Source organism: Pseudoliparis swirei, chromosome 23 (genome assembly GCF_029220125.1).
Source record: "Pseudoliparis swirei isolate HS2019 ecotype Mariana Trench chromosome 23, NWPU_hadal_v1, whole genome shotgun sequence".
Classification (NCBI taxonomy): Eukaryota; Metazoa; Chordata; class Actinopteri; order Perciformes; family Liparidae; genus Pseudoliparis; species Pseudoliparis swirei.
In genome coordinates this window covers 9,184,783-9,203,355 of record NC_079410.1, presented here as the reverse complement: position 1 = coordinate 9,203,355, position 18,573 = coordinate 9,184,783, and the positions used below count along the sequence as shown (strand labels likewise).

The window sequence follows — 18,573 nt, the reverse complement described above, 5'->3', positions numbered from 1 at the left end:
TACAGGATCCATACATATTGTGGAATAACTACAATCGGATGGCATCTAGAAAATGAAACTTTAAATAAAATCGCTTGTAGGCAACACAACTGGATTGATGTCCATCTAATTCGCAAGTTAATTATTGCTCTACCTACGGCCACCTACTGGCAGGGTGTATTTATTGACCAGCATAGCCACTATATTTTGCCTCTCAAAGTCCAACCCTAACGTCCTTGTCGTGAGAGGTGGAAACAGGTAATGCTGGCTAATAGGGCACTGGTGAAGCTCATAGGCCAATCCCCTGTGAAGTGGATACAAATGATTACTGAAACATTGATGAAGAAAAAGAAACCCCGCAACCTGGGAGATGAAGACTCTCCAACCATACAGGCTGAAGAGGAAATGAAGACGCATTTCGAAAACCATACGGAGAGGGTGCGTCAGAATCTTCTATCTCCCAGGCAACCCACTAACATTGCAACCTGGAACATCAGGACCATGTACACAGCAGGAAAAACGTCAGTCATAGCAAGTGAGATGAGGAGATACAAGATCTCTATCCTCGGTCTGTGCGAAACCAGATGGCTCCAGACAGGAGAGGTGAAACTGGCCAGCGGCGAGTCCATACTCTATTCTGGACATCCGGATGACAAAGCACCACACACAGAGGAGTGGCCTTTATGCTCTCCAAAGAAGCACAGAGGGCCCTCATCAGCTGGGAGCCCATTAATTCCAGGCTTATTACAGCAAGATTCAAAACTACCCATAAAAGAATCAACCTACAACTCATACAGTGTTATGCACCCACCAACAACACAGAGGAGGAAACGAAAGACATTTTCTATAACCAACTACAACAGCTACTCCAGGCCAGGAAAGAAAAGACATCACTATACTCATGGGCGACATAAACGCAGGTGGGAAACAACAACGGTGGACACCAACTGGTGATGGGGAAACATGGAATCGGCTGCATGAATGAAAACGCGAGAGATTTGCAGACACCTGTGCTGACTACAATCTGGTCATAGGAGGGACAGTCTTTCCATAAACCCATCCACAAAGCCACCTGGATGTCACCTGATCACACTACCGAAAATCAAATCGACCACATATGCATAAACAGGAAGTTCAGGCGCTCTCTCCTAGATGTCCGTGTGAAGAGGGGGGCAGACGCTGGGTCAGACCACCACCTACTGGCTGCAAAACTCCAGCTCAAGCTGAAGCGATGCAACAACCCCACCAACACAAGAACAAAGTTCAACACCCAGCTCTTCCAGGACATAGGAACAACTGAACTGTACCAAACCACCTTACAGAACAGGTTCCAAGCCCTGCAAGAAGAACAGCACAAATCAGTGGAAGAGCACTGGAGCAACCTGAAAAACATTTGGAAGGAGGCGTGCCTAGAAGTAGTGGGGAGAAAAGCAACAAACCATAAACCTTGGTTGTCAACAAACACACTGAAGAAAATTGAAGAAAGGAGGACAAAAAAAGACACTCTAAACAAAAGCAAAACCCGAGCAAAAAAGGCAGCAGCTCACAAAGAATATGAAACAGCAAATAAAGAAGTGAAGAAAAGTGCAAAATGTGACAAGCGGAATTACATTGAGAATTTGGCATGGGAAGCAGAGGAAGCAGCTGGAAAAAACAACATCAAAGAACTCTACATGACCACCAAGAAACTAGCGGGCAAGTTTAGACAGACAAACACCCAGATCAGGGACAAACATGGACGACTCCTCACCACCAAAGAAGAACAACATCGAAGGTGGACAGAACACTTTAAGGAGCTGCTCAACAGACAGCCCCCTGCCCAAAAGGTAGAGATCCCACCAGCCACACACACGCTGGACATCAACTGCGGCCCCCCAACAAGATCTGAGGTGAGGAAGGCCATCAAGGAATTGCGACGTGGTAAAGCAGCAGGGCCAGATGACATCCCATCAGAGGCTCGACAAGCAGATCTCGACACCTCACCCACCATGCTCCACCAGCTAATAAAGACCATATGGTTGGAAGAAGGAAACATACCAACAGACTGGAAGGACGGGCTCATTGCTGTCATCCCAAAGAAAGGAAACCTCAGGGATTGCAACAGCTACCGAGGGATCATGTTGCTATCAACACCAGGCAAAGTGTTCAGCCGCATAATCTTGGAGAAACTGCGTAAGGGGGTTGATGATGAACTGAGAGAAAACCAAGCTGGTTTCAGAAATAAAAGATCGTGCACCGACCAAATTGCTAGCCTCAGGATCATCATTGAGCAGTCTATAGAATGGCGAACACCTGTTCATGTCAATTTCATAGACTTTGAAAAAGCATTTGACAGTGTAGACCGTGAAATGCTATGGAAACTCATGGCACACTATGGAATCCCCCCAAAGTATACCAACATCATTAAGAACATGTACTGGGACATGCAATGCAACGTACTCTTCCAGGGATGCGCACAAGAAAAATTCAAAGTACTCACTGGCGTGAAACAGGGCTGCGTGCTTTCCTCTTCCTTCTGTGCATTGACTGGATCATGGTACAATCAACCCACAATAAAAAGACTGGCATCCAGTGGAGTCTAACAGAACATCTGGAGGACCTCGACTTTGCGGATGACATCGCACTACTCTCCCATAGCCACCAACAGATGCAGGACAAATCCAAACTGCTAGAAAAAACGGCAGCTGGACTTGGACTCAAAATAAATGGACCAAAAACCAAAGTAATGCGGATAAACACCAAGAACACGGACCCAATAACCATCGGGGACCAGACGCTGGAAGATGTCGACAAATTCACCTACCTGGGAAGTGTGATAGCTGTTGATGGTGGGACAGAGGATGACGTGAAGACAAGAATTGGGAAAGCAAGAACAGCATTTAATATCTTATAGCCACTATATTGCTGACTCAGATGATAAACAATAGCACATTATTTGCGGCAACTAAATAATATTTTTGGGACCAATTAAGTGAAATCTGACATTCTTTTCACGGTACACCTGAGGATCTCTCACGGCACACTGGTTGAACATCACTGACCTAAAGGAAGCATATACAGAGAGAAAAGCAGTCAAATCCTTAAATGAATCAATTGAGACATGAAATGTTAAATTTGACAGATAGAACTACCAACTCAGAGCCGTTCCAGAAATACCAACCCAATCGTTCATCCAATTTAACTTTAATAAATAAGCCTGTGTGAACAGGATTGTGCAACGCCCCAGAACAAGCAGAACCACTTTTTCCTGATTTATATCTTTCAAAAAGTGACTTCATTTGATTTAATAATTCTTTCATGTAAATTATGGAGAGGCATTGTCTATGTTTTTTTCTTAATGTTTGAACTGCATTTATGAGTTGATTTTGTTTTTACAATTTTTAATTAGTGTAACACATTTGAATTTCTAAAGAAAAAAGCAACACATAAATGTGAAATGTTTTTACAGATTAAAATATGGTTGAATCCCCCTCAATTTCTTCAGACCTTGGTCTACTCTAGAGTCTTAGAAGATGTGAAACCAATTACAGGCTGATTAGTGGATGATTAGACTCAGGTGTGCAGGGCTGCTTCGATGAGGCTGATTGTCTGAATATAAAGTAAGACATGTTCACTACTCAGAGTATTGTGCTGCTTAGTGGGTCAGGCAGGAAGACAGTTTACAGTCTGAACCAGTTTGCTGTTCTTCAGTGCTATGAAGACCTCGTGTTTTTTGGTTGTCCTCCTGGTTGGACTGTGTTTCAGGTCATATTCTGCGTTTCCTGGCCAAGGTTACACTCAACATGCTCAACGTCCTCAGTTCACAGGGAGCTCCCAACACACTCTGCAAACAAAGGATTTGTCTGAGGAACCAGAGCAGGTGAATACTGTCCGAGTGACCTGCCATCCAGACTCATTGGAGATTATTATCCAAGCTGACATGTTTGAAGTTGGAGCTCCTGTCAATGGTGATGAATTACGCCTTGGAGTGGAGCTCAATGACTACTGTAGAGCTACAATATTTTCAGGAGATGAGTACAGAATCCTTGTTAAACTTGTGGACTGCGGCACCAAACAAAAGGTAATGATTCATTTATTTCAATTAAATTATTTCAAACTATACTAGTTTTAAATGCATCTACTCTCCACAGATGACTGAAGACGCACTGGTCTACACAAACGTGCTCGTATACTCTCCTGTGGCCTCTCCAGATGGTGTGGTTCGAATGGATGAGGCTATAATTCCAATTGAATGTCAATATGAAAGGTTTGTCTTTAAGACTCATCTCTTTAAAGCACTCTGAACTCAGTCTGACCTCTTTCTTAAATGTTTTTCTGTTTCTTAGGAAGTACAGTTTGTCCAGTTCTTCCCTCATGCCCACCTGGATCCCCTTCATGTCTAAACAAGCTGTAGAGGAAACTTTGGAGTTTGACTTGAGCATTATGACTAGTAGGTTTCGATCTTTTTTTAATGTTTTGATTTATTTTCCATCACTATTTGTATACATTTTATTTTTGTTCAGATCACTGGCTTCATCGAAGAGGCTCTAACGTGTTTTACCTCGGCGAGCCCATCTCCATCGAAGCCTCCGTCCGAGTTGGACATCACACGGGGCTCCGAGTGTTTGTGAGCAGCTGTGTGGCGACACTTTCCCCAGATGTATCCTCTGAGCCGAGATACGTCTTTGTTGAAAATGGGTAAGCACTTGGAAGATTACTGCATGTGTGAAGCCTTTTATGGCTCCAGAGCCTCATGGTAGTCTATGTCGGTTAAATCTGAAGACTATTATTTAGAAAATAAATGTCGGTATTTAAGGGACATTTAGCCACTACTGGAAAACTGACTAAATTCTCCCTTCTCTTCACAGGTGCTTGGTTGACTCTGAGCTTCCAGGTTCTAGGTCTCACTTCTTATCCAGGACACAGGATGACAAGCTCCACTGGACCATTGATGCCTTTAAATTTCATAATGACGACAGGGAAGAAGTGAGGCTCTACTTTTATGTGATAAAGTCATTATTACACATGTAGATTGTTTTCCTACATTTACCTTTTCCTATCTCAGCTCTACATCACATGTCACCTGAATGCTGTACCAGTAAATGATGCAGAAGCACCAAATAAGGCATGCAGTCTTGTAAATGGAAGGTAAGTGATCAGCCCGACATGTAAATCATAGAAAAATACAGAGTAAATGAGGGTGCGTGTGAATATTTCATTTCTTTTCAGATGGAGGTCGGCTGATGGTAATGACTATTTATGTGGCTCTTGTCAAAGTCACGATAAGCTGAGCAACCCTGGCAAGTTTGGTCCTCGTAGGTTTGAGAAGCCAGAAGAACCTGAACCGTTTTGGAGTGGACAGAGAACCAATACAGGTTGGGTTCCTTATAGGAACGTGTATGATGGGGGGGGGAGAATGTAATGTCATGCTTCACACATGGTTTTTGACTTGTAATTCTTTAGTGTGGGAAAAGGCGGCACGAGTGGGTCCGATGATTGTCTTGCCAGCCAAGCAGACCAGTGGGCCAGTACCTGTGAAGGAGCTTCCTCCTGGTCTGAATAAAATCAGCAGACCTTCACTGTTTGGCAAAAGGAATTAATGACAAAGTTGGTGAGTTAACTTTGTTTGGCCCATATGTTAAAAATAGTCAAGCACTCAAAACAGATATTCTGTAAAAAAAAAACTGGATTTCTATTTCAGCTGAGGAGAGACTGCTTCTTGGTTCATAATCGACACAAATGGAGAACCGCTGGATGAAAACCGCATGTCAACCCTCGACTGTTCAGTTTACTGTGAATATGACCAACATGTCAACTGCACCCAAAAATGCCTTTTCAGATACAAATGACTCCAAATTATAATAAACGATTGCTTTTTAACTGTTCTTGTTTGTTGTTGATGCATAGTTTGCCTGTAACGCACAAAGAGGACTGGATTTGTAACCAGCTAAATACCATTTTTAGTTAAAAAGGTTTAACCCTCCTGTTATATTTGTTTCTTGCATACAGCCATGATGTTCCTGGGTCAATTTGACCCAGTTAATATTGAATTGCCCAAAAGTGGTCAGAAACCAAAAAATCCTAAATTATAGTTTAAACCTCATCACCATGTCATTACGAACATCAGTTTTTCGTGGAATTTAGTTATTCACCCCTTCATAGATCAATCAGGAGAATTCGCTCGTTTTAATGAGAAATGCATGTTCAAACTTTTAGGTACATTGAAAAAATTGCGTTTGTCTACAATAACATTTCTCCTAAATTGTATTGTAAGTTTTTATTTTTAAATGGTCATGTAGATAAAAGATGAGGCGCCTGGCATGTTCGGGGTCATAATGACCCGCTTACTCAAAATCAAGCCAAATGAGTCAAAGGATTTGTATTGAAAGTAAACGTTAGTTATGTTTATTTTTAATGTAAAGATGCATATATTATAAAAGATGACCAAAGGCCAGCACAGTCAACCTCTTGGTGCAGTTGTATTTATCTGCAGAGTGTAATGTTGTAGTACTTCTCAGCAACCTTTTGTATGTTTGGCCCCTCCCCTTATAAATGTGGGTGGACTTTTCCCGCAGGGAAAAATCAAGGTTCCCGTCAAAATAATATCTGTATTTCTCTCACAGGTGGGGTTGTTGGAGTGTGCGTCTGAGTTTGGGATGAAATGGGGTGTGTCTCTCCCAGTCAGTCTATAAGTACTATATTTATGAGGAGACACACACCCACATGAAATAAACCCTTACATTAGTGTTGCATGTCCAATAAAGGTGTATTTAGGGAGAATGTTAGATGAGGAACATTGTTTGGTCTGGAAAGTGCTTCTCATATGTGGTGATGGGCACGTATCAGGATAGAGATGGTTCCCATAACAAACACGTTTCTTTTGTTTTAAGTTTGAAATATGTACAGCTTTATATATGGGGCTTTGAACAGGGTTGTGTGTGTTTTTTTGGGGGAGGGGTGTTTGTGTGAGTGTTGAAACCTGTGTGAGGGAGTCAGAAAGACTGTCCCACATTTACAAAGAAAGAAATAGTCTAAACGTGACACTTCTGACCACTTGTAGCCTCCACTTTCACCGCCAGGTCAAATTGACCCTGAACATAATCTCTGTTATATAAACCTGCAGGGGGGGTTGCAAATACATGATATTTTTATTGTATTGTTTTTAACGTTGATTACACTAAATAAGGTAAGCAGAAAAAGTTGTATACAGAAAAAGTACTTAGAAATATTTTTCCTAGATTTTCAAACTTTGAAACTGGTCAATTTGACCCGCTACATAACAGGAGGGTTGAACAGTCCTAAAAACCTTGTATGTCTAAAATCAGTGGCAACAAAGGATCAGGCAAGCGGCCGAGACCTACAAGACTTGTTTTCCAGAGGAGGATTCCATCTGACCAAGTGGGTGAACAGCTGGACAGCCTTGCTTTCCATCCCTAACATAGAAAGAGATGATGAAGTAAAAGACCTAGACTTCAGACACAACAGTGACAACACACTTCCCATGGAACGTGCCCTTGGAGTTCAGTGGTGCACAGAGACTGATCACTTCAAGTTCCAGATAAATGTGCAAGACAAGCCTGTTACTAGAAGTGGGATCCTGTCCACTGTCAGTTCTATTTACGACCCTCTTGGGTTTCTGGCGTTGCTTATGATGCCAGCGAAGCTCATCTTGGGAGGCCTGTGCAAAAGAAGCATGGCTGTGACACAGAGAAGGAAAATGGACTTTGAGGTATTAGCAGGACTTAGCATACCCAGATGCATCAAGCCAGAACGATTTAGAACCCCACAGTCGGTACAGCTGCACCTTGTTGCTGATGCTGGTGAGGATGGTTGTGACACTGCCTCCTATAATGTGTTAACCAACATGGAGAACAACAGACACTGTTCCCTTCTAATGGGAAACTCAAGAGTGACACCACTGAAACATGTCACAAAACCAAGACTGGAACTAACAGCAGCTGTCAAAATGGAACTTCAAGTTCCATTATGGCAGTGGTCACCAACCTTTTTGAGCCCAAGATCCTTGACCTCCGCCTTCATGACCGGCAAGCTCTACCTTTTGAGGCGTTGAGAGAAAACGACGGTCCAGACTGGACTTACAACTTTTTATTTGGCCTAATTGTCATTTGGGTCCAGCGTTCAAATTGATGGGACCAGGAACACAGAATTTAAGTGTAATATAACAAGTAAGATATTTGTTAACCGCACACAATATGAACAAGAAAAAACACATTTGCAATGAGCAGCTGGATGAACTACCAATATAAATGTTGTATTTATTTACATTTCGTTGCCTCTGTACCTGTACTCTAGCAATGACAATAAATGTAATCCAATCCAGTTACAGCACAACACTGAGAACATGATCAGTCAGTGCAACTCATGTAAGTTCAGCTCTCATCACAATGCCATCAAGCCATGTGACTCAAGTCAGTGTGATGCTGTGACTGAACTCTGTCTGTGAGCTTGTAGTTAGTTCATAATCACAGACAGCCAGTCTGAGGCCGTCTGTCAGCTGTGTCAGTAATCCAGCTCCTGGTCTTTGATTTGGTGATTTTCTCAACTCCACTGACGAGTTTTTCGGGGCAAATTTGGTATTCATGGAAGTTTTCTCATCTGGGATTGATTCTGAACTCAGACCGTTGGTGATTACATTCACATCAACTCAACAGACATCCTCAGATTTAAATAATTATCATAATAATAAATATGAGAATCACCATTTGTGACTCCTGCATCTGTCCCTTTTCAAATAATAGAATGAATGCAATTGCAATCACTTTCAAGTAAACCAGATTGCTCTATCAGACAAGAAAAAAAAGCTCAATGTTGAGCTTTTGTTTTGAAGGACAACAGCAGAAAAGCCCAACTCACCGAGGTAAGACCTGGCAAGTCGCCAAGAATCTCGGCTGTCGCCCATGCGCAGGCGTAACCTATTAATGCCGTAACGTAAACATGTACACGAAGGTACAGGCATTTCAACATTTATTTATTGATGACTTAGTTTTATGTCGGTGTACTTTGAGCTTGTGTAATATGTGAAGTTATCAATCAAGGTCTTTCTGCATTTCCCCCTGCGTCCCACCTGTAGTGGTACGTTCCCCTCTTTCAGGAGCACAGCTGACAAAACGGCTGTGTAAGCGAACCCGTTTTCAGGCGTTCATGAATCAGGCGGAGATGTTTTCTGACGTCAATCTTCCAGTCAGAAAGAAAACATTTCAGAAGACACTTCAGAAAATGTTCGAAAACAAGGAACAATGTGTTTCTGAATTTATTTTCATTTTATTTTGGAGATCGACAGGGAACGTCTCCGAGATCGACCGGTCGATCGCGATCGACGGGTTGGCGACCACTGCATTATGGGAATCAGTTTTTTGGACTGACAGAACTACGGTGCTTAGGTACCTTTAAAATGAAAACGCTTGCTTCAAAACCTTCGTATCAAACAGAGTTACCACAATAAGGGAGCATTCTCAGCCTAAACAATGGCGTTATGTCAACTCTGCAGTAAATCCCGCTGACCAGGCTTCTCAAGGGTTGAAAGCTGAGAAGTTCATCCAGAGCAAGACGTGGTGGAGACAAGGTCCTGCATTTTTGCTGAAACCACAAAGTGAACGGCCAGAGCAACTGGATCAAGAGGATTCAGGAACAGAAGAAGACCCAGAAATCAAGACATGTGTTACAGCCCAAAGGCTAGTCTAGAACCAGTTAACAAGCTCATCACTTACTTCTCGGGGTGGCTACCATTAAAAGAGGCAGTGGCTTGGTTCAGACTAAAGGATACACGGATGCACCTAAAAAAAACAAGAGAAAGGAGCTCCAAGATTCTATCTGTAACCTTGATAATATCAGAGAAAAGCGGAAAAGGCTTATTAAACAGCACATGAATGAATTAAAGTGAACATTGAAACCAAGTCCACCATCTCTGGAATATTTGGTTAAAGCAGAAATGGAGTTCAAATGACTAAGTCAGCTCCAGGAGTATGCAGAAGAAATCAATGCTGTGCAAGGAAACTCTCCTGTCAATAAAAAGACTCCAATCTACAGAGTGGAGCCCATATTGCAAGATGGGATACTTAAGCAATAAGATACGAGAGGCAGTGCTGTATTGCCAATAATGTCCTGTTCAAGTTTGTTGTTAAGCCCGAAGCTTAGTGATGGGAAAATCCAAATAACGAAATGATGAAGTTAATCGGGTTAATGTTTGAAATACATTTCTGTGTTTTTTAGAAATTTTCTTTATACAGTTTTTACTTAGTGTAACACGTATTTAAATGTCTAAAGAAAAAAAGCAATAAAGAGAATATGTCTGAACTGTTTTAACAGATTCAAATATGGAGGAATCCCCCTAAACTTTATCAGACTTTCGTATTGACTCTTTGAAGGTGTGAAACCAATTACAGGCTGATTAGTGGATGATTAGACTCAGGTGTGCAGGGCTGCTTTGATGAGGCTGATTGTCTGAATATAAAGTCAGACATGTTCACTACTCAGAGTATTGTGCAGCTTAGTGGGTCAGGCAGGAAGACAGTTTACAGTCTGAACCAGTTTGCTGTTCTTCAGTGCTATGAAGACCTCGTGTTTTTTGGTTCTCCTCCTGATTGGACTGTGTTTCAGGTCATATTCTGCTTTTCCTGGCCAAGGTTACACTCAACATGCTTCAATTCAAAGTCCTCAGTTCACAAGGAGCTCCCAACATACTCTGCAAGCAAAGGATCCATCTGAGGAACCAGAGCAGGTGAATACTGTCCGAGTGACCTGCCATCCAGACTCATTGGAGATTATTATCCAAGCTGACATGTTTGAAGTTGGAGCTCCTGTCAATGGTGCTGAATTACGCCTTGGAGTGGAGCTCAATGACAACTGTAGAGCTACAATATTTTCAGGAGATGAGTACAGAATCCTTGTTAAACTCGTTGACTGCGGCACCAAACAAAAGGTAATGATTCATTTATTTCTATTAAATTATTTCAAACTATACTAGTTTTAAATGCATCTACTCTCCACAGATGACTGAAGACACACTGGTCTACACAAACGTGCTCGTATACTCTCCTGTGGCCTCTCCAGATGGGGTGGTTCGAATGGATGAGGCTGTAATTCCAATTGAATGTCAATATGAAAGGTTTGTCTTTAAGACTCATCTCTTTAAAGCACTCTGAACTCAGTCTGACCTCTTTCTTAAATGTTTTTCTGTTTCTTAGGAAGTACAGTTTGTCCAGTTCTTCCCTCATGCCCACCTGGATCCCCTTCATGTCTAAACAAGCTGCAGAGGAAACTTTGGAGTTTGACTTGAGCATTATGACTAGTAGGGTTCCTCTTTTCTAATGTATGGATTTATTTTCATCACTATATATATATATGTTTTATTTTGTTCAGACGACTGGCGTCATCGAAGAGGCTCTAATGTGTTTTACCTCAGCGAGCCCATCGGCATCGAAGCCTCAGTCCGAGTTGGACATCACACGGGGCTCCGAGTGTTTGTGAGCAGCTGTGTGGCGACACTTTCCCCAGATGTATCCTCTGAGCCGAGATACGTCTTTGTTGAAAATGGGTAAGCACTTGGAAGATTACTGCATGTGTGAAGCCTTTCATGGCTCCAGAGAACGCCGTGTGAAGGCGGATCAAGTGATGTCAGTCAGTTGGGACTGAAGACTACAAATTAGAAAATAAATGTTGGTATTTAAGGGACATTTAGCCGCTACTGGAAGAACGGACTAAATTCTCCCTTCTCTTCCCAGGTGCTTGGTTGACTCTGAGCTTCCAGGTTCTAGGTCACGCTTATTTTCCAGGACACAGGATGACAAGCTCCACTTGACCATTGATGCCTTTAAATTTCATAATGAGGACAGAGAAGAAGTGAGGCTCTACTTTACATGCATATACTTGATCACATTAGATTGTTTTCCTACATTTAATTTTTTCCTCTCACAGCTCTACATCACATGTCACCTGAATGCTGTTCCAGTAAATGATGCAGAGGCACCAAATAAGGCGTGCAGTCTTATAAATGGAAGGTAAGAGATCAGCCTGACATGTGAATCAAAGTAAAATGCAGAGTAAATGAGGGTGCGTGTGAATATTTCATTGCTTTTCAGATGGAGGTCAGCTGATGGTAATGACTATTTATGTGGCTCTTGTCAAAGTCACGATAAGCTGAGCAGCCCTGGCAAGTTTGGTCCTCGTAGGTTTGAGAAGCCACAAGAACCTGAACTGTTTTGGAGTGGACAGAGAACCAATACAGGTTGGGTTCCTTATATCAACGTGCATGATTGGGGAAAATACAATGCTAGGCCTCACATATGGTTTTGAACTTTTAATTCTTTAGTGTTGGAAAAGGTGGCACGAGTGGGTCCGATAATTGTCTTGCCAGCCAAGCAGACCAGTGGACCAGTACCTGTGGCGGAGCTTCCTCGTCTGAATAAATTCAGCAGACCTTCACTGTTTGGCAGCCAGTGAATTGGAATAAATGACAAAGTTGGTGAGTTGACGTTGCAGGATACATTTTTCTGCTCATATGTTGAATGTTCAAGCCCATTATTTTTATTTAGGTTTTGCTCACAAAGCAAACTGTTCTCTATTCTAGCTGAGAAGACACTTCTTCTTGGTTTATAATCCACAACAAAGTGGTTGTTTAGATTCTAAATGGAATCGAGATTTTAAAATGTCATTTGCATGGCAATTCAAACTGACTCTATTTACAGGTGGGGATGGTGTGAAGGTCTCTGCCCTTCTAGAAAAGGAATCTCCCGAGGTGGACGTGGAATTAAAGGGAGAACCGCTGGATGAAAACCCCATGTCAACCCTCGACTGTCCAGCTTACTGTGGATGTGACTAATGTCAACTGCAACAGAAAATGCCTTTTCAGATTCAAATGACTAATCTATTTCTTTTAAATGTATAGTTTGCTGTTGATGCAGTTATCCTGCAATGCACAAATAAAAATGGACTATTTGCAACCAGTTTAATATTCTTTATATTTCTAAAGGTTTAAAGTTGTTGTATTGTTACCGTTTCCTCCTGGGCCAACAGGGAGTGATGTATACTAGCCACTATAATGTTTAAATTTGGGACTCTACTGTCTTCAGTCAAATCGACTATCAAATGTCACAATCTAAACTTCAGAAGGGTAACTGAGATTGAAAAATTCTTCTGAGCTCTCTGGTGTTGACCTTTTCTCCATTTCCAAACTAAAATTCACTTTATTTTGTATAGCCCATTCTCAAAAATTATAAATTTTCCTCTGTTTTAAAATGTGTACTCTGACATCCCTATCCCAGAACCTCACTTCGGATCAGGAAAAACTCCCAAATAAAAAATGGAAGAAACCTTCAGGAGAGCAAGAGGAGGATCCCTCTCCTGGATGGACGGGTGCAATAGATGCCATGTGTACAGAAGGACAGAGTTAAAATGCATTCAATGAACATGATGGTGTATGAATAGTTGGTAGGCATGAGCCATCAGGCAGATGGAGGTAGAGGAGTATTTTCTGTATACTATGACTACTTGGACTTATTTTGGGACACTTTCATCGCGGTTATATAATCTGCCACAGAAGGGTTCAAATGCAGCAGGCAGAGACTGCAAAATCAGTTGGTCATCCAAGCCTTTCTGGTCAAGCAGTACAATACGGATTTATCAGAAGCTGTGCAGAGAAGAATGAACTCTGCATTAACTGGTGATCCTATCAACTAGTTACAGGGTCAGCAAAGTTGGTAGATGACCACTACGGCATGAATTTGTCGCTGAAAGCCAAATCAAGAATTTCATAAATACAAGGTCTTCATGAAAGTAACTTGAAATACCCACTGAGCAGCTCGGTCGCAGCGATTGCAAAGTTTGGTACATTCCTCACCACGGGGTGTACTACCTGTAGATACAAGTATTCTTTGATTTTTTTCCTCTAAAATCAGTGACAACTAGAACGGGCACTCGGTAGAGCACATACCTTCGCATTTAACAAGATTGGGCATTGAATTATGAACATTTTGGCATTAGTTGCATGCCAATTGGATAAAAATTGACCGTGCTATGGTAAAAAGAAGATTTTCACCTTTTCATGACCTTGACCTTGACCCGATTGATCCCAAAATCTAATCAAATGGTCCCCGGATAATAACCAACCATCGCACTGAATTTCATGCGATTCGGTTTAATATTTTTTGTGTTATGCGAATAACACGCATACAAATAAATAAATAAATAAATAAATACACAGCGATCAAAACATAACCTTCCGCATTTTCAATGCGAAGGTAACAAAGGATCAGATAATTGGCCAAGCCCACTAGACAGAACTGTATTGCCAATACTGTCCTGTTCAAGGGTGTTTTTAGGCCTGATGTGTAGGGATGAGAGAATCTGAATAACAACAATATGAGGTTATTAAGGTTAATGTTTGAACTGCATTTCTGTATTTTTTATAAATGTTCTGTATACAGTTTTTAGTTAGTGTAATACATATTTCAATTTCCAATGAAAAAGGAAAAAAACAATAAAAGCAAATATTTGAGAAATGTTTTAACAGATTCAAATATGGTTGAATCTCCCTCAAATGAATCAGACCTTGGTCTACTCTAGAGTCTTAGAAGGTGTGAAACCAATTACAGGCTGATTAGTGGATGATTAGACTCAGGTGTGCAGGGCTGCTTTGATGAGGCTGATTGTCTGAATATAAAGTAAGACATGTTCACTACTCAGAGTATTGTGCTGCTTAGTGGGTCAGGCAGGAAGACAGTTTACAGTCTGAACCAGTTTGCTGTTCTTCAGTGCTATGAAGACCTCGTGTTTTTTGGTTCTCCTACTTGTTGGACTGTGTTTCAGGTCATATTCTGCATTTCCTGGCCAAGGTTACACTCAACATGCTTCAATTCAACGTCCTCAGTTCACAAGGAGCTCCCAACACGCTCTGCAAGCAAAGGATCCATCTGAGGAACAAGAGCAGGTGAATACTGTCCGAGTGACCTGCCATCCAGACTCATTGGAGATTATTATCCAAGCTGACATGTTTGAAGTTGGAGCTCCTGTCAATGGTGATGAATTACGCCTTGGAGTGGAGCTCAATGACTACTGTAGAGCTACATCGTCTTCAGGAGATGAGTACAGAATCCTTGTTGGACTTGTGGATTGCGGAACCAAACAAAAGGTAGTGTTGCTTTAATATGAATTAATTCATTTCACACTATACTCGTTTTAAATGCATCTACTCTCCACAGATGACTGAAGACACACTGGTCTACACAAACGTGCTTGTATACTCTCCTGTGGCCTCTCCAGATGGGGTGGTTCGAATGGATGAGGCTGTAATTCCAATTGAGTGTCAATATGAAAGGTCCGTCTTTAGAAACTCCTCTTTTTAAAGTGCTTTTAGACTGTCTTATTTATTTAAAATGCCTTTTCTTTTTCTTAGGAAGTACAGTTTATCCAGTTCTTCCCTCATGCCCACCTGGATCCCCTTCATGTCTAAACAAGCTGCAGAGGAAACTTTGGAGTTTGACTTGAGAATTATGACAAGTAGGTTTCTAATGTTTTGACTTTGAGATATATATATATATGAATGTAATGTTTGCAGATGACTGGCTTCATCGAAGAGGCTCTAACGTGTTTTACCTCGGCGAGCCCATGGGCATCGAAGCCTCAGTCCGAGTTGGACATCACACGGGGCTCCGAGTGTTTGTGAGCAGCTGTGTGGCGACACTTTCCCCAGATGTATCCTCTGAGCCGAGATACGTCTTTGTTGAAAATGGGTAAGTGCTTGGAAGATTACTGCATGTGTGAAGCCTTTTATGGCTCCAGAGAACGTTGTGTAAATGCTAATCAAGTGATGTCAGTTTGGTCTGAAGACTACAAATTAGAAAATGTTTTTGTATTGAAGGGAAGATTAGCCACTACTGGAGGAACAGACTAAATTCTCCCTTCTCTTCACAGGTGCCTGGTTGACTCTGAGCTTCCAGGTTCTAGGTCTCGCTTCTTATCCAGGACACAGGATGACAAGCTCCACTTGACCATTGATGCCTTTAAATTTCATAATGAGCACAGAGGAGAAGTGAGGCTCTACTTTAATGGGCTCGAGTCCTTATTATACATGTAGATTGTTTTCCCACATTTAATATTTTCCTCTCCCAGCTCTACATCACATGTCACCTGAATGCTGTAGTAGCAAATGATGCCGAGGCACCAAATAAGGCGTGCAGTCTTATAAATGGAAGGTAATTGAGATCCAGCCTGACATGTGAATCATGGAAAAATGCAGATTAAATGAGGTTGCGTGTGAATTTTTACATGTTTCAGATGGAGGTCAGCTGATAATGACGACTATCTATGTGGCTCTTGTCAAAGTCACAATAAGCCTACTACTTCTGGGAAGTTTGGTCCTCGTGGGTTTGAGAAGCCACAAGAACCTGAACTGTTTCGGAGTGGACAGAGAACTAATACAGGTTGGGTTCCTTATAGGAACTTGTATGATTGGGAAAATGCAATGTCATACTTCACACATGGTCTTGGACTTTTTAATTCTTCAGTGTGGGAAAAGGCGGCACAAGTGGGTCCGGTGATTGTCTTGCCAGCCAAGCAGACCAGTGGGCCAGTACCTGTGAAGGAGCTTCCTCCTGGTCTGAATAAAATCAGCAGACCTTCACTGTCTGGCAGCCAGTGGAGAAGTGGACTAAATGATACAATTGGTGAATTGATCTTTCCTTTTTTGGGGGGGTGGGTTGGCTATATGTTGTTCAAAGACTTTGTGCTCTTCAAAGAAAGATCTTAAATCCATTTTCCTAGATGACAAAGGACTCCTTGGTTCACAATCTACACCAGAAGAGGTGGTGGTTCAGGCTTCAAATTCTAAGCAGAATCCTGATGAAAATGGTGGAACAGATATAGAAGGTAAAATATGGAAAGATTATAACACTTACTGTTTTAAATAAATGGCATTTTCACTTAAAACCACCTCTACTTGCAGATGAAGATTTTGGGAAACTCTCTACACTCCTAGAAAAGGAGTCTCCCGAGGTGGACATGGACACAAAAGGAGGGGCTGTGGACGAAGACGTGTCAACCCTGGACGATGTCAGCCCAACTGTCCAGCTTACTGTGGATGTGACCGAAATGTCAAATGCAACACAAAATGCCCTTTCAGATACAAATGACTCCCAAATATAATAAACTATTGCTTTTAAAATTGACTACTTGTGTGTTGTTGCTGCATAATTTTCCTGCAGTGCCCAAATAACCTTGTTAAAATGACCAGTGTGTAGACTTTAGTGGCACCTTTAGCAAGAGGGTCCATATTTGCAACCAGCTTAATGCCCCTTTTTGCTTAAGGTTTAAAGTTGTTGTGGCCTGTCTGTGCCTCTTGGCATGTAATCCCTGTCTCTCAGGTGTTTGTGTGAACTGATTAGCATTAGAGGTACACAAGTTATCCCTGACACCTGTCTTCTCTCGCATTCCGCCACATTTTCTTGTGGGAACAAATCTTATTTACTTGCACTATTCCAGCTAATTGGGTGTGGGACACAAATAGTTTTGCCGGTATGGTGTATCTCAACTGATCATCACATTCTGTGCTCAAAGGGCCTTGCAATTGATTTTGAAAGAGATGAAGTTTCAGAATGTTTGGAACAAATTAATGAAAATTATGTATCACTCCCTCCAGGAATTACACACCACCATCATTCTTGTGTTCCTGATAGATTTATTGGATGCAGGCGCACTTCAATCAACCTCCGTCACCATCCACTTTCACAATCCATCGAACTGTACAAATACATTTAACAAAAGGTTGGCGTTGACATTACGTAAAAAAATGAACACAAAACATGAACGTACCTCACTGGCTGCACACAACCACGAGGGAAACTTTTTAAATACTTATGATTCGCTTACTTACACTTCTTAGAAACTAGCTACAACCACATGTCTCTTTGAGATGGTTGCAACCAAATGCGTCCCAGAGCAACATAGGACACAAAAATAGTTCCCATTAAATGCAAAATAAAACAAACCAATATTCAACAAAACGAGTTGTAGCCTACAAATAATAATATACAACCAAACTTATTACAAATGACAAATAATATTTATGGCAGTTAAATTATGAGTGAGAGAATGTAGCACAATAACTCCTCAATAGTATCTAACAAAGGTAAAAGGAAAATAACCATATATGCTGTTTATATTTGTAATTGGGATGAAGTAAATATCAGAATATTTTGAAAAAATAGTTTGTGTTGAATTTAAAATACACCACACAAGGGTTATTGTTTGAACTGCATTTCTGTATGTATTTTAATTATACCGTTTTTAGTTAGTTTAACATATTTTATTTCCAAAGAAAAAAGTAATGAAGCATATAAGTGTGAACAGTTTTCACAGATTCAAATGTGGTTGAATCCTCCTCAACTTCATCAGACCGTGGTGTCTAAGAAGATGTGAAACCAATTACAGGCTGATTAGTGGATGATTAGACTCAGGTGTGCAGGGCTGCTTTGATGAGGCTGATTGTCTGAATATAAAGTAAGACATGTTCACTACTCAGAGTATTGTGCTGCTTAGTGGGTCAGGCAGGAAGACAGTTTACAGTCTGAACCAGTTAGAAAAAGTTTGCTGTTCTTCAGTGCT

General features: G+C 41.4%; 3 protein-coding genes across 3 annotated transcripts; all 3 read left to right on the top strand.

Annotated features, from left to right (window-relative positions):
* The first annotated feature begins 3,673 nt into the window (after nt 1-3,673).
* On the top strand, nt 3,674-5,793 carry LOC130188620 (zona pellucida sperm-binding protein 3-like). The gene is made up of 9 exons (XM_056407025.1): nt 3,674-4,039; nt 4,110-4,225; nt 4,305-4,408; nt 4,482-4,656; nt 4,827-4,944; nt 5,024-5,106; nt 5,188-5,333; nt 5,422-5,569; nt 5,660-5,793. Exons 1-8 carry the CDS (start codon nt 3,674-3,676, stop codon nt 5,556-5,558), a joined length of 1,245 nt encoding a protein of 414 aa, XP_056263000.1. The 3' UTR covers nt 5,559-5,569; nt 5,660-5,793.
* A 4,732-nt stretch (nt 5,794-10,525) lies between these two features.
* On the top strand, nt 10,526-12,752 carry LOC130188817 (zona pellucida sperm-binding protein 3-like). The gene is made up of 9 exons (XM_056407327.1): nt 10,526-10,897; nt 10,968-11,083; nt 11,163-11,266; nt 11,338-11,512; nt 11,700-11,817; nt 11,893-11,975; nt 12,057-12,202; nt 12,287-12,439; nt 12,663-12,752. The coding sequence occupies exons 1-8, from the start codon at nt 10,526-10,528 to the stop codon at nt 12,415-12,417; spliced, it is 1,245 nt and encodes a 414-aa protein (XP_056263302.1). The 3' UTR covers nt 12,418-12,439; nt 12,663-12,752.
* A 1,979-nt stretch (nt 12,753-14,731) lies between these two features.
* Nucleotides 14,732-17,345, top strand: LOC130188551 (zona pellucida sperm-binding protein 3-like). The gene is made up of 10 exons (XM_056406948.1): nt 14,732-15,103; nt 15,174-15,289; nt 15,368-15,471; nt 15,530-15,704; nt 15,886-16,003; nt 16,084-16,166; nt 16,249-16,394; nt 16,479-16,637; nt 16,916-17,022; nt 17,334-17,345. Exons 1-10 carry the CDS (start codon nt 14,732-14,734, stop codon nt 17,343-17,345), a joined length of 1,392 nt encoding a protein of 463 aa, XP_056262923.1.
* The last annotated feature ends 1,228 nt before the right edge of the window (nt 17,346-18,573 follow it).

What these genes read in the sequence shown, in the direction of transcription:
- LOC130188620 (XM_056407025.1), top strand. Translation starts at nt 3,674, where the DNA reads ATGAAGACCTCGTGTTTTTTGGTTGTCCTCCTGGTTGGACTGTGTTTC. An exon ending in TGCAGTCTTGTAAATGGAAG is followed by an intron (nt 5,107 to 5,187) that starts GTAAGTGATCAG and finishes ATTTCTTTTCAG; the next exon opens with ATGGAGGTCGGCTGATGGTA. An exon ending in TGGACAGAGAACCAATACAG is followed by an intron (nt 5,334 to 5,421) that starts GTTGGGTTCCTT and finishes GTAATTCTTTAG; the next exon opens with TGTGGGAAAAGGCGGCACGA.
- LOC130188817 (XM_056407327.1), top strand. Translation starts at nt 10,526, where the DNA reads ATGAAGACCTCGTGTTTTTTGGTTCTCCTCCTGATTGGACTGTGTTTC. An exon ending in ACTGCGGCACCAAACAAAAG is followed by an intron (nt 10,898 to 10,967) that starts GTAATGATTCAT and finishes TACTCTCCACAG; the next exon opens with ATGACTGAAGACACACTGGT. An exon ending in ATAATGAGGACAGAGAAGAA is followed by an intron (nt 11,818 to 11,892) that starts GTGAGGCTCTAC and finishes TTCCTCTCACAG; the next exon opens with CTCTACATCACATGTCACCT.
- LOC130188551 (XM_056406948.1), top strand. Translation starts at nt 14,732, where the DNA reads ATGAAGACCTCGTGTTTTTTGGTTCTCCTACTTGTTGGACTGTGTTTC. An exon ending in TGACTTGAGAATTATGACAA is followed by an intron (nt 15,472 to 15,529) that starts GTAGGTTTCTAA and finishes TAATGTTTGCAG; the next exon opens with ATGACTGGCTTCATCGAAGA. An exon ending in TACGTCTTTGTTGAAAATGG is followed by an intron (nt 15,705 to 15,885) that starts GTAAGTGCTTGG and finishes TTCTCTTCACAG; the next exon opens with GTGCCTGGTTGACTCTGAGC.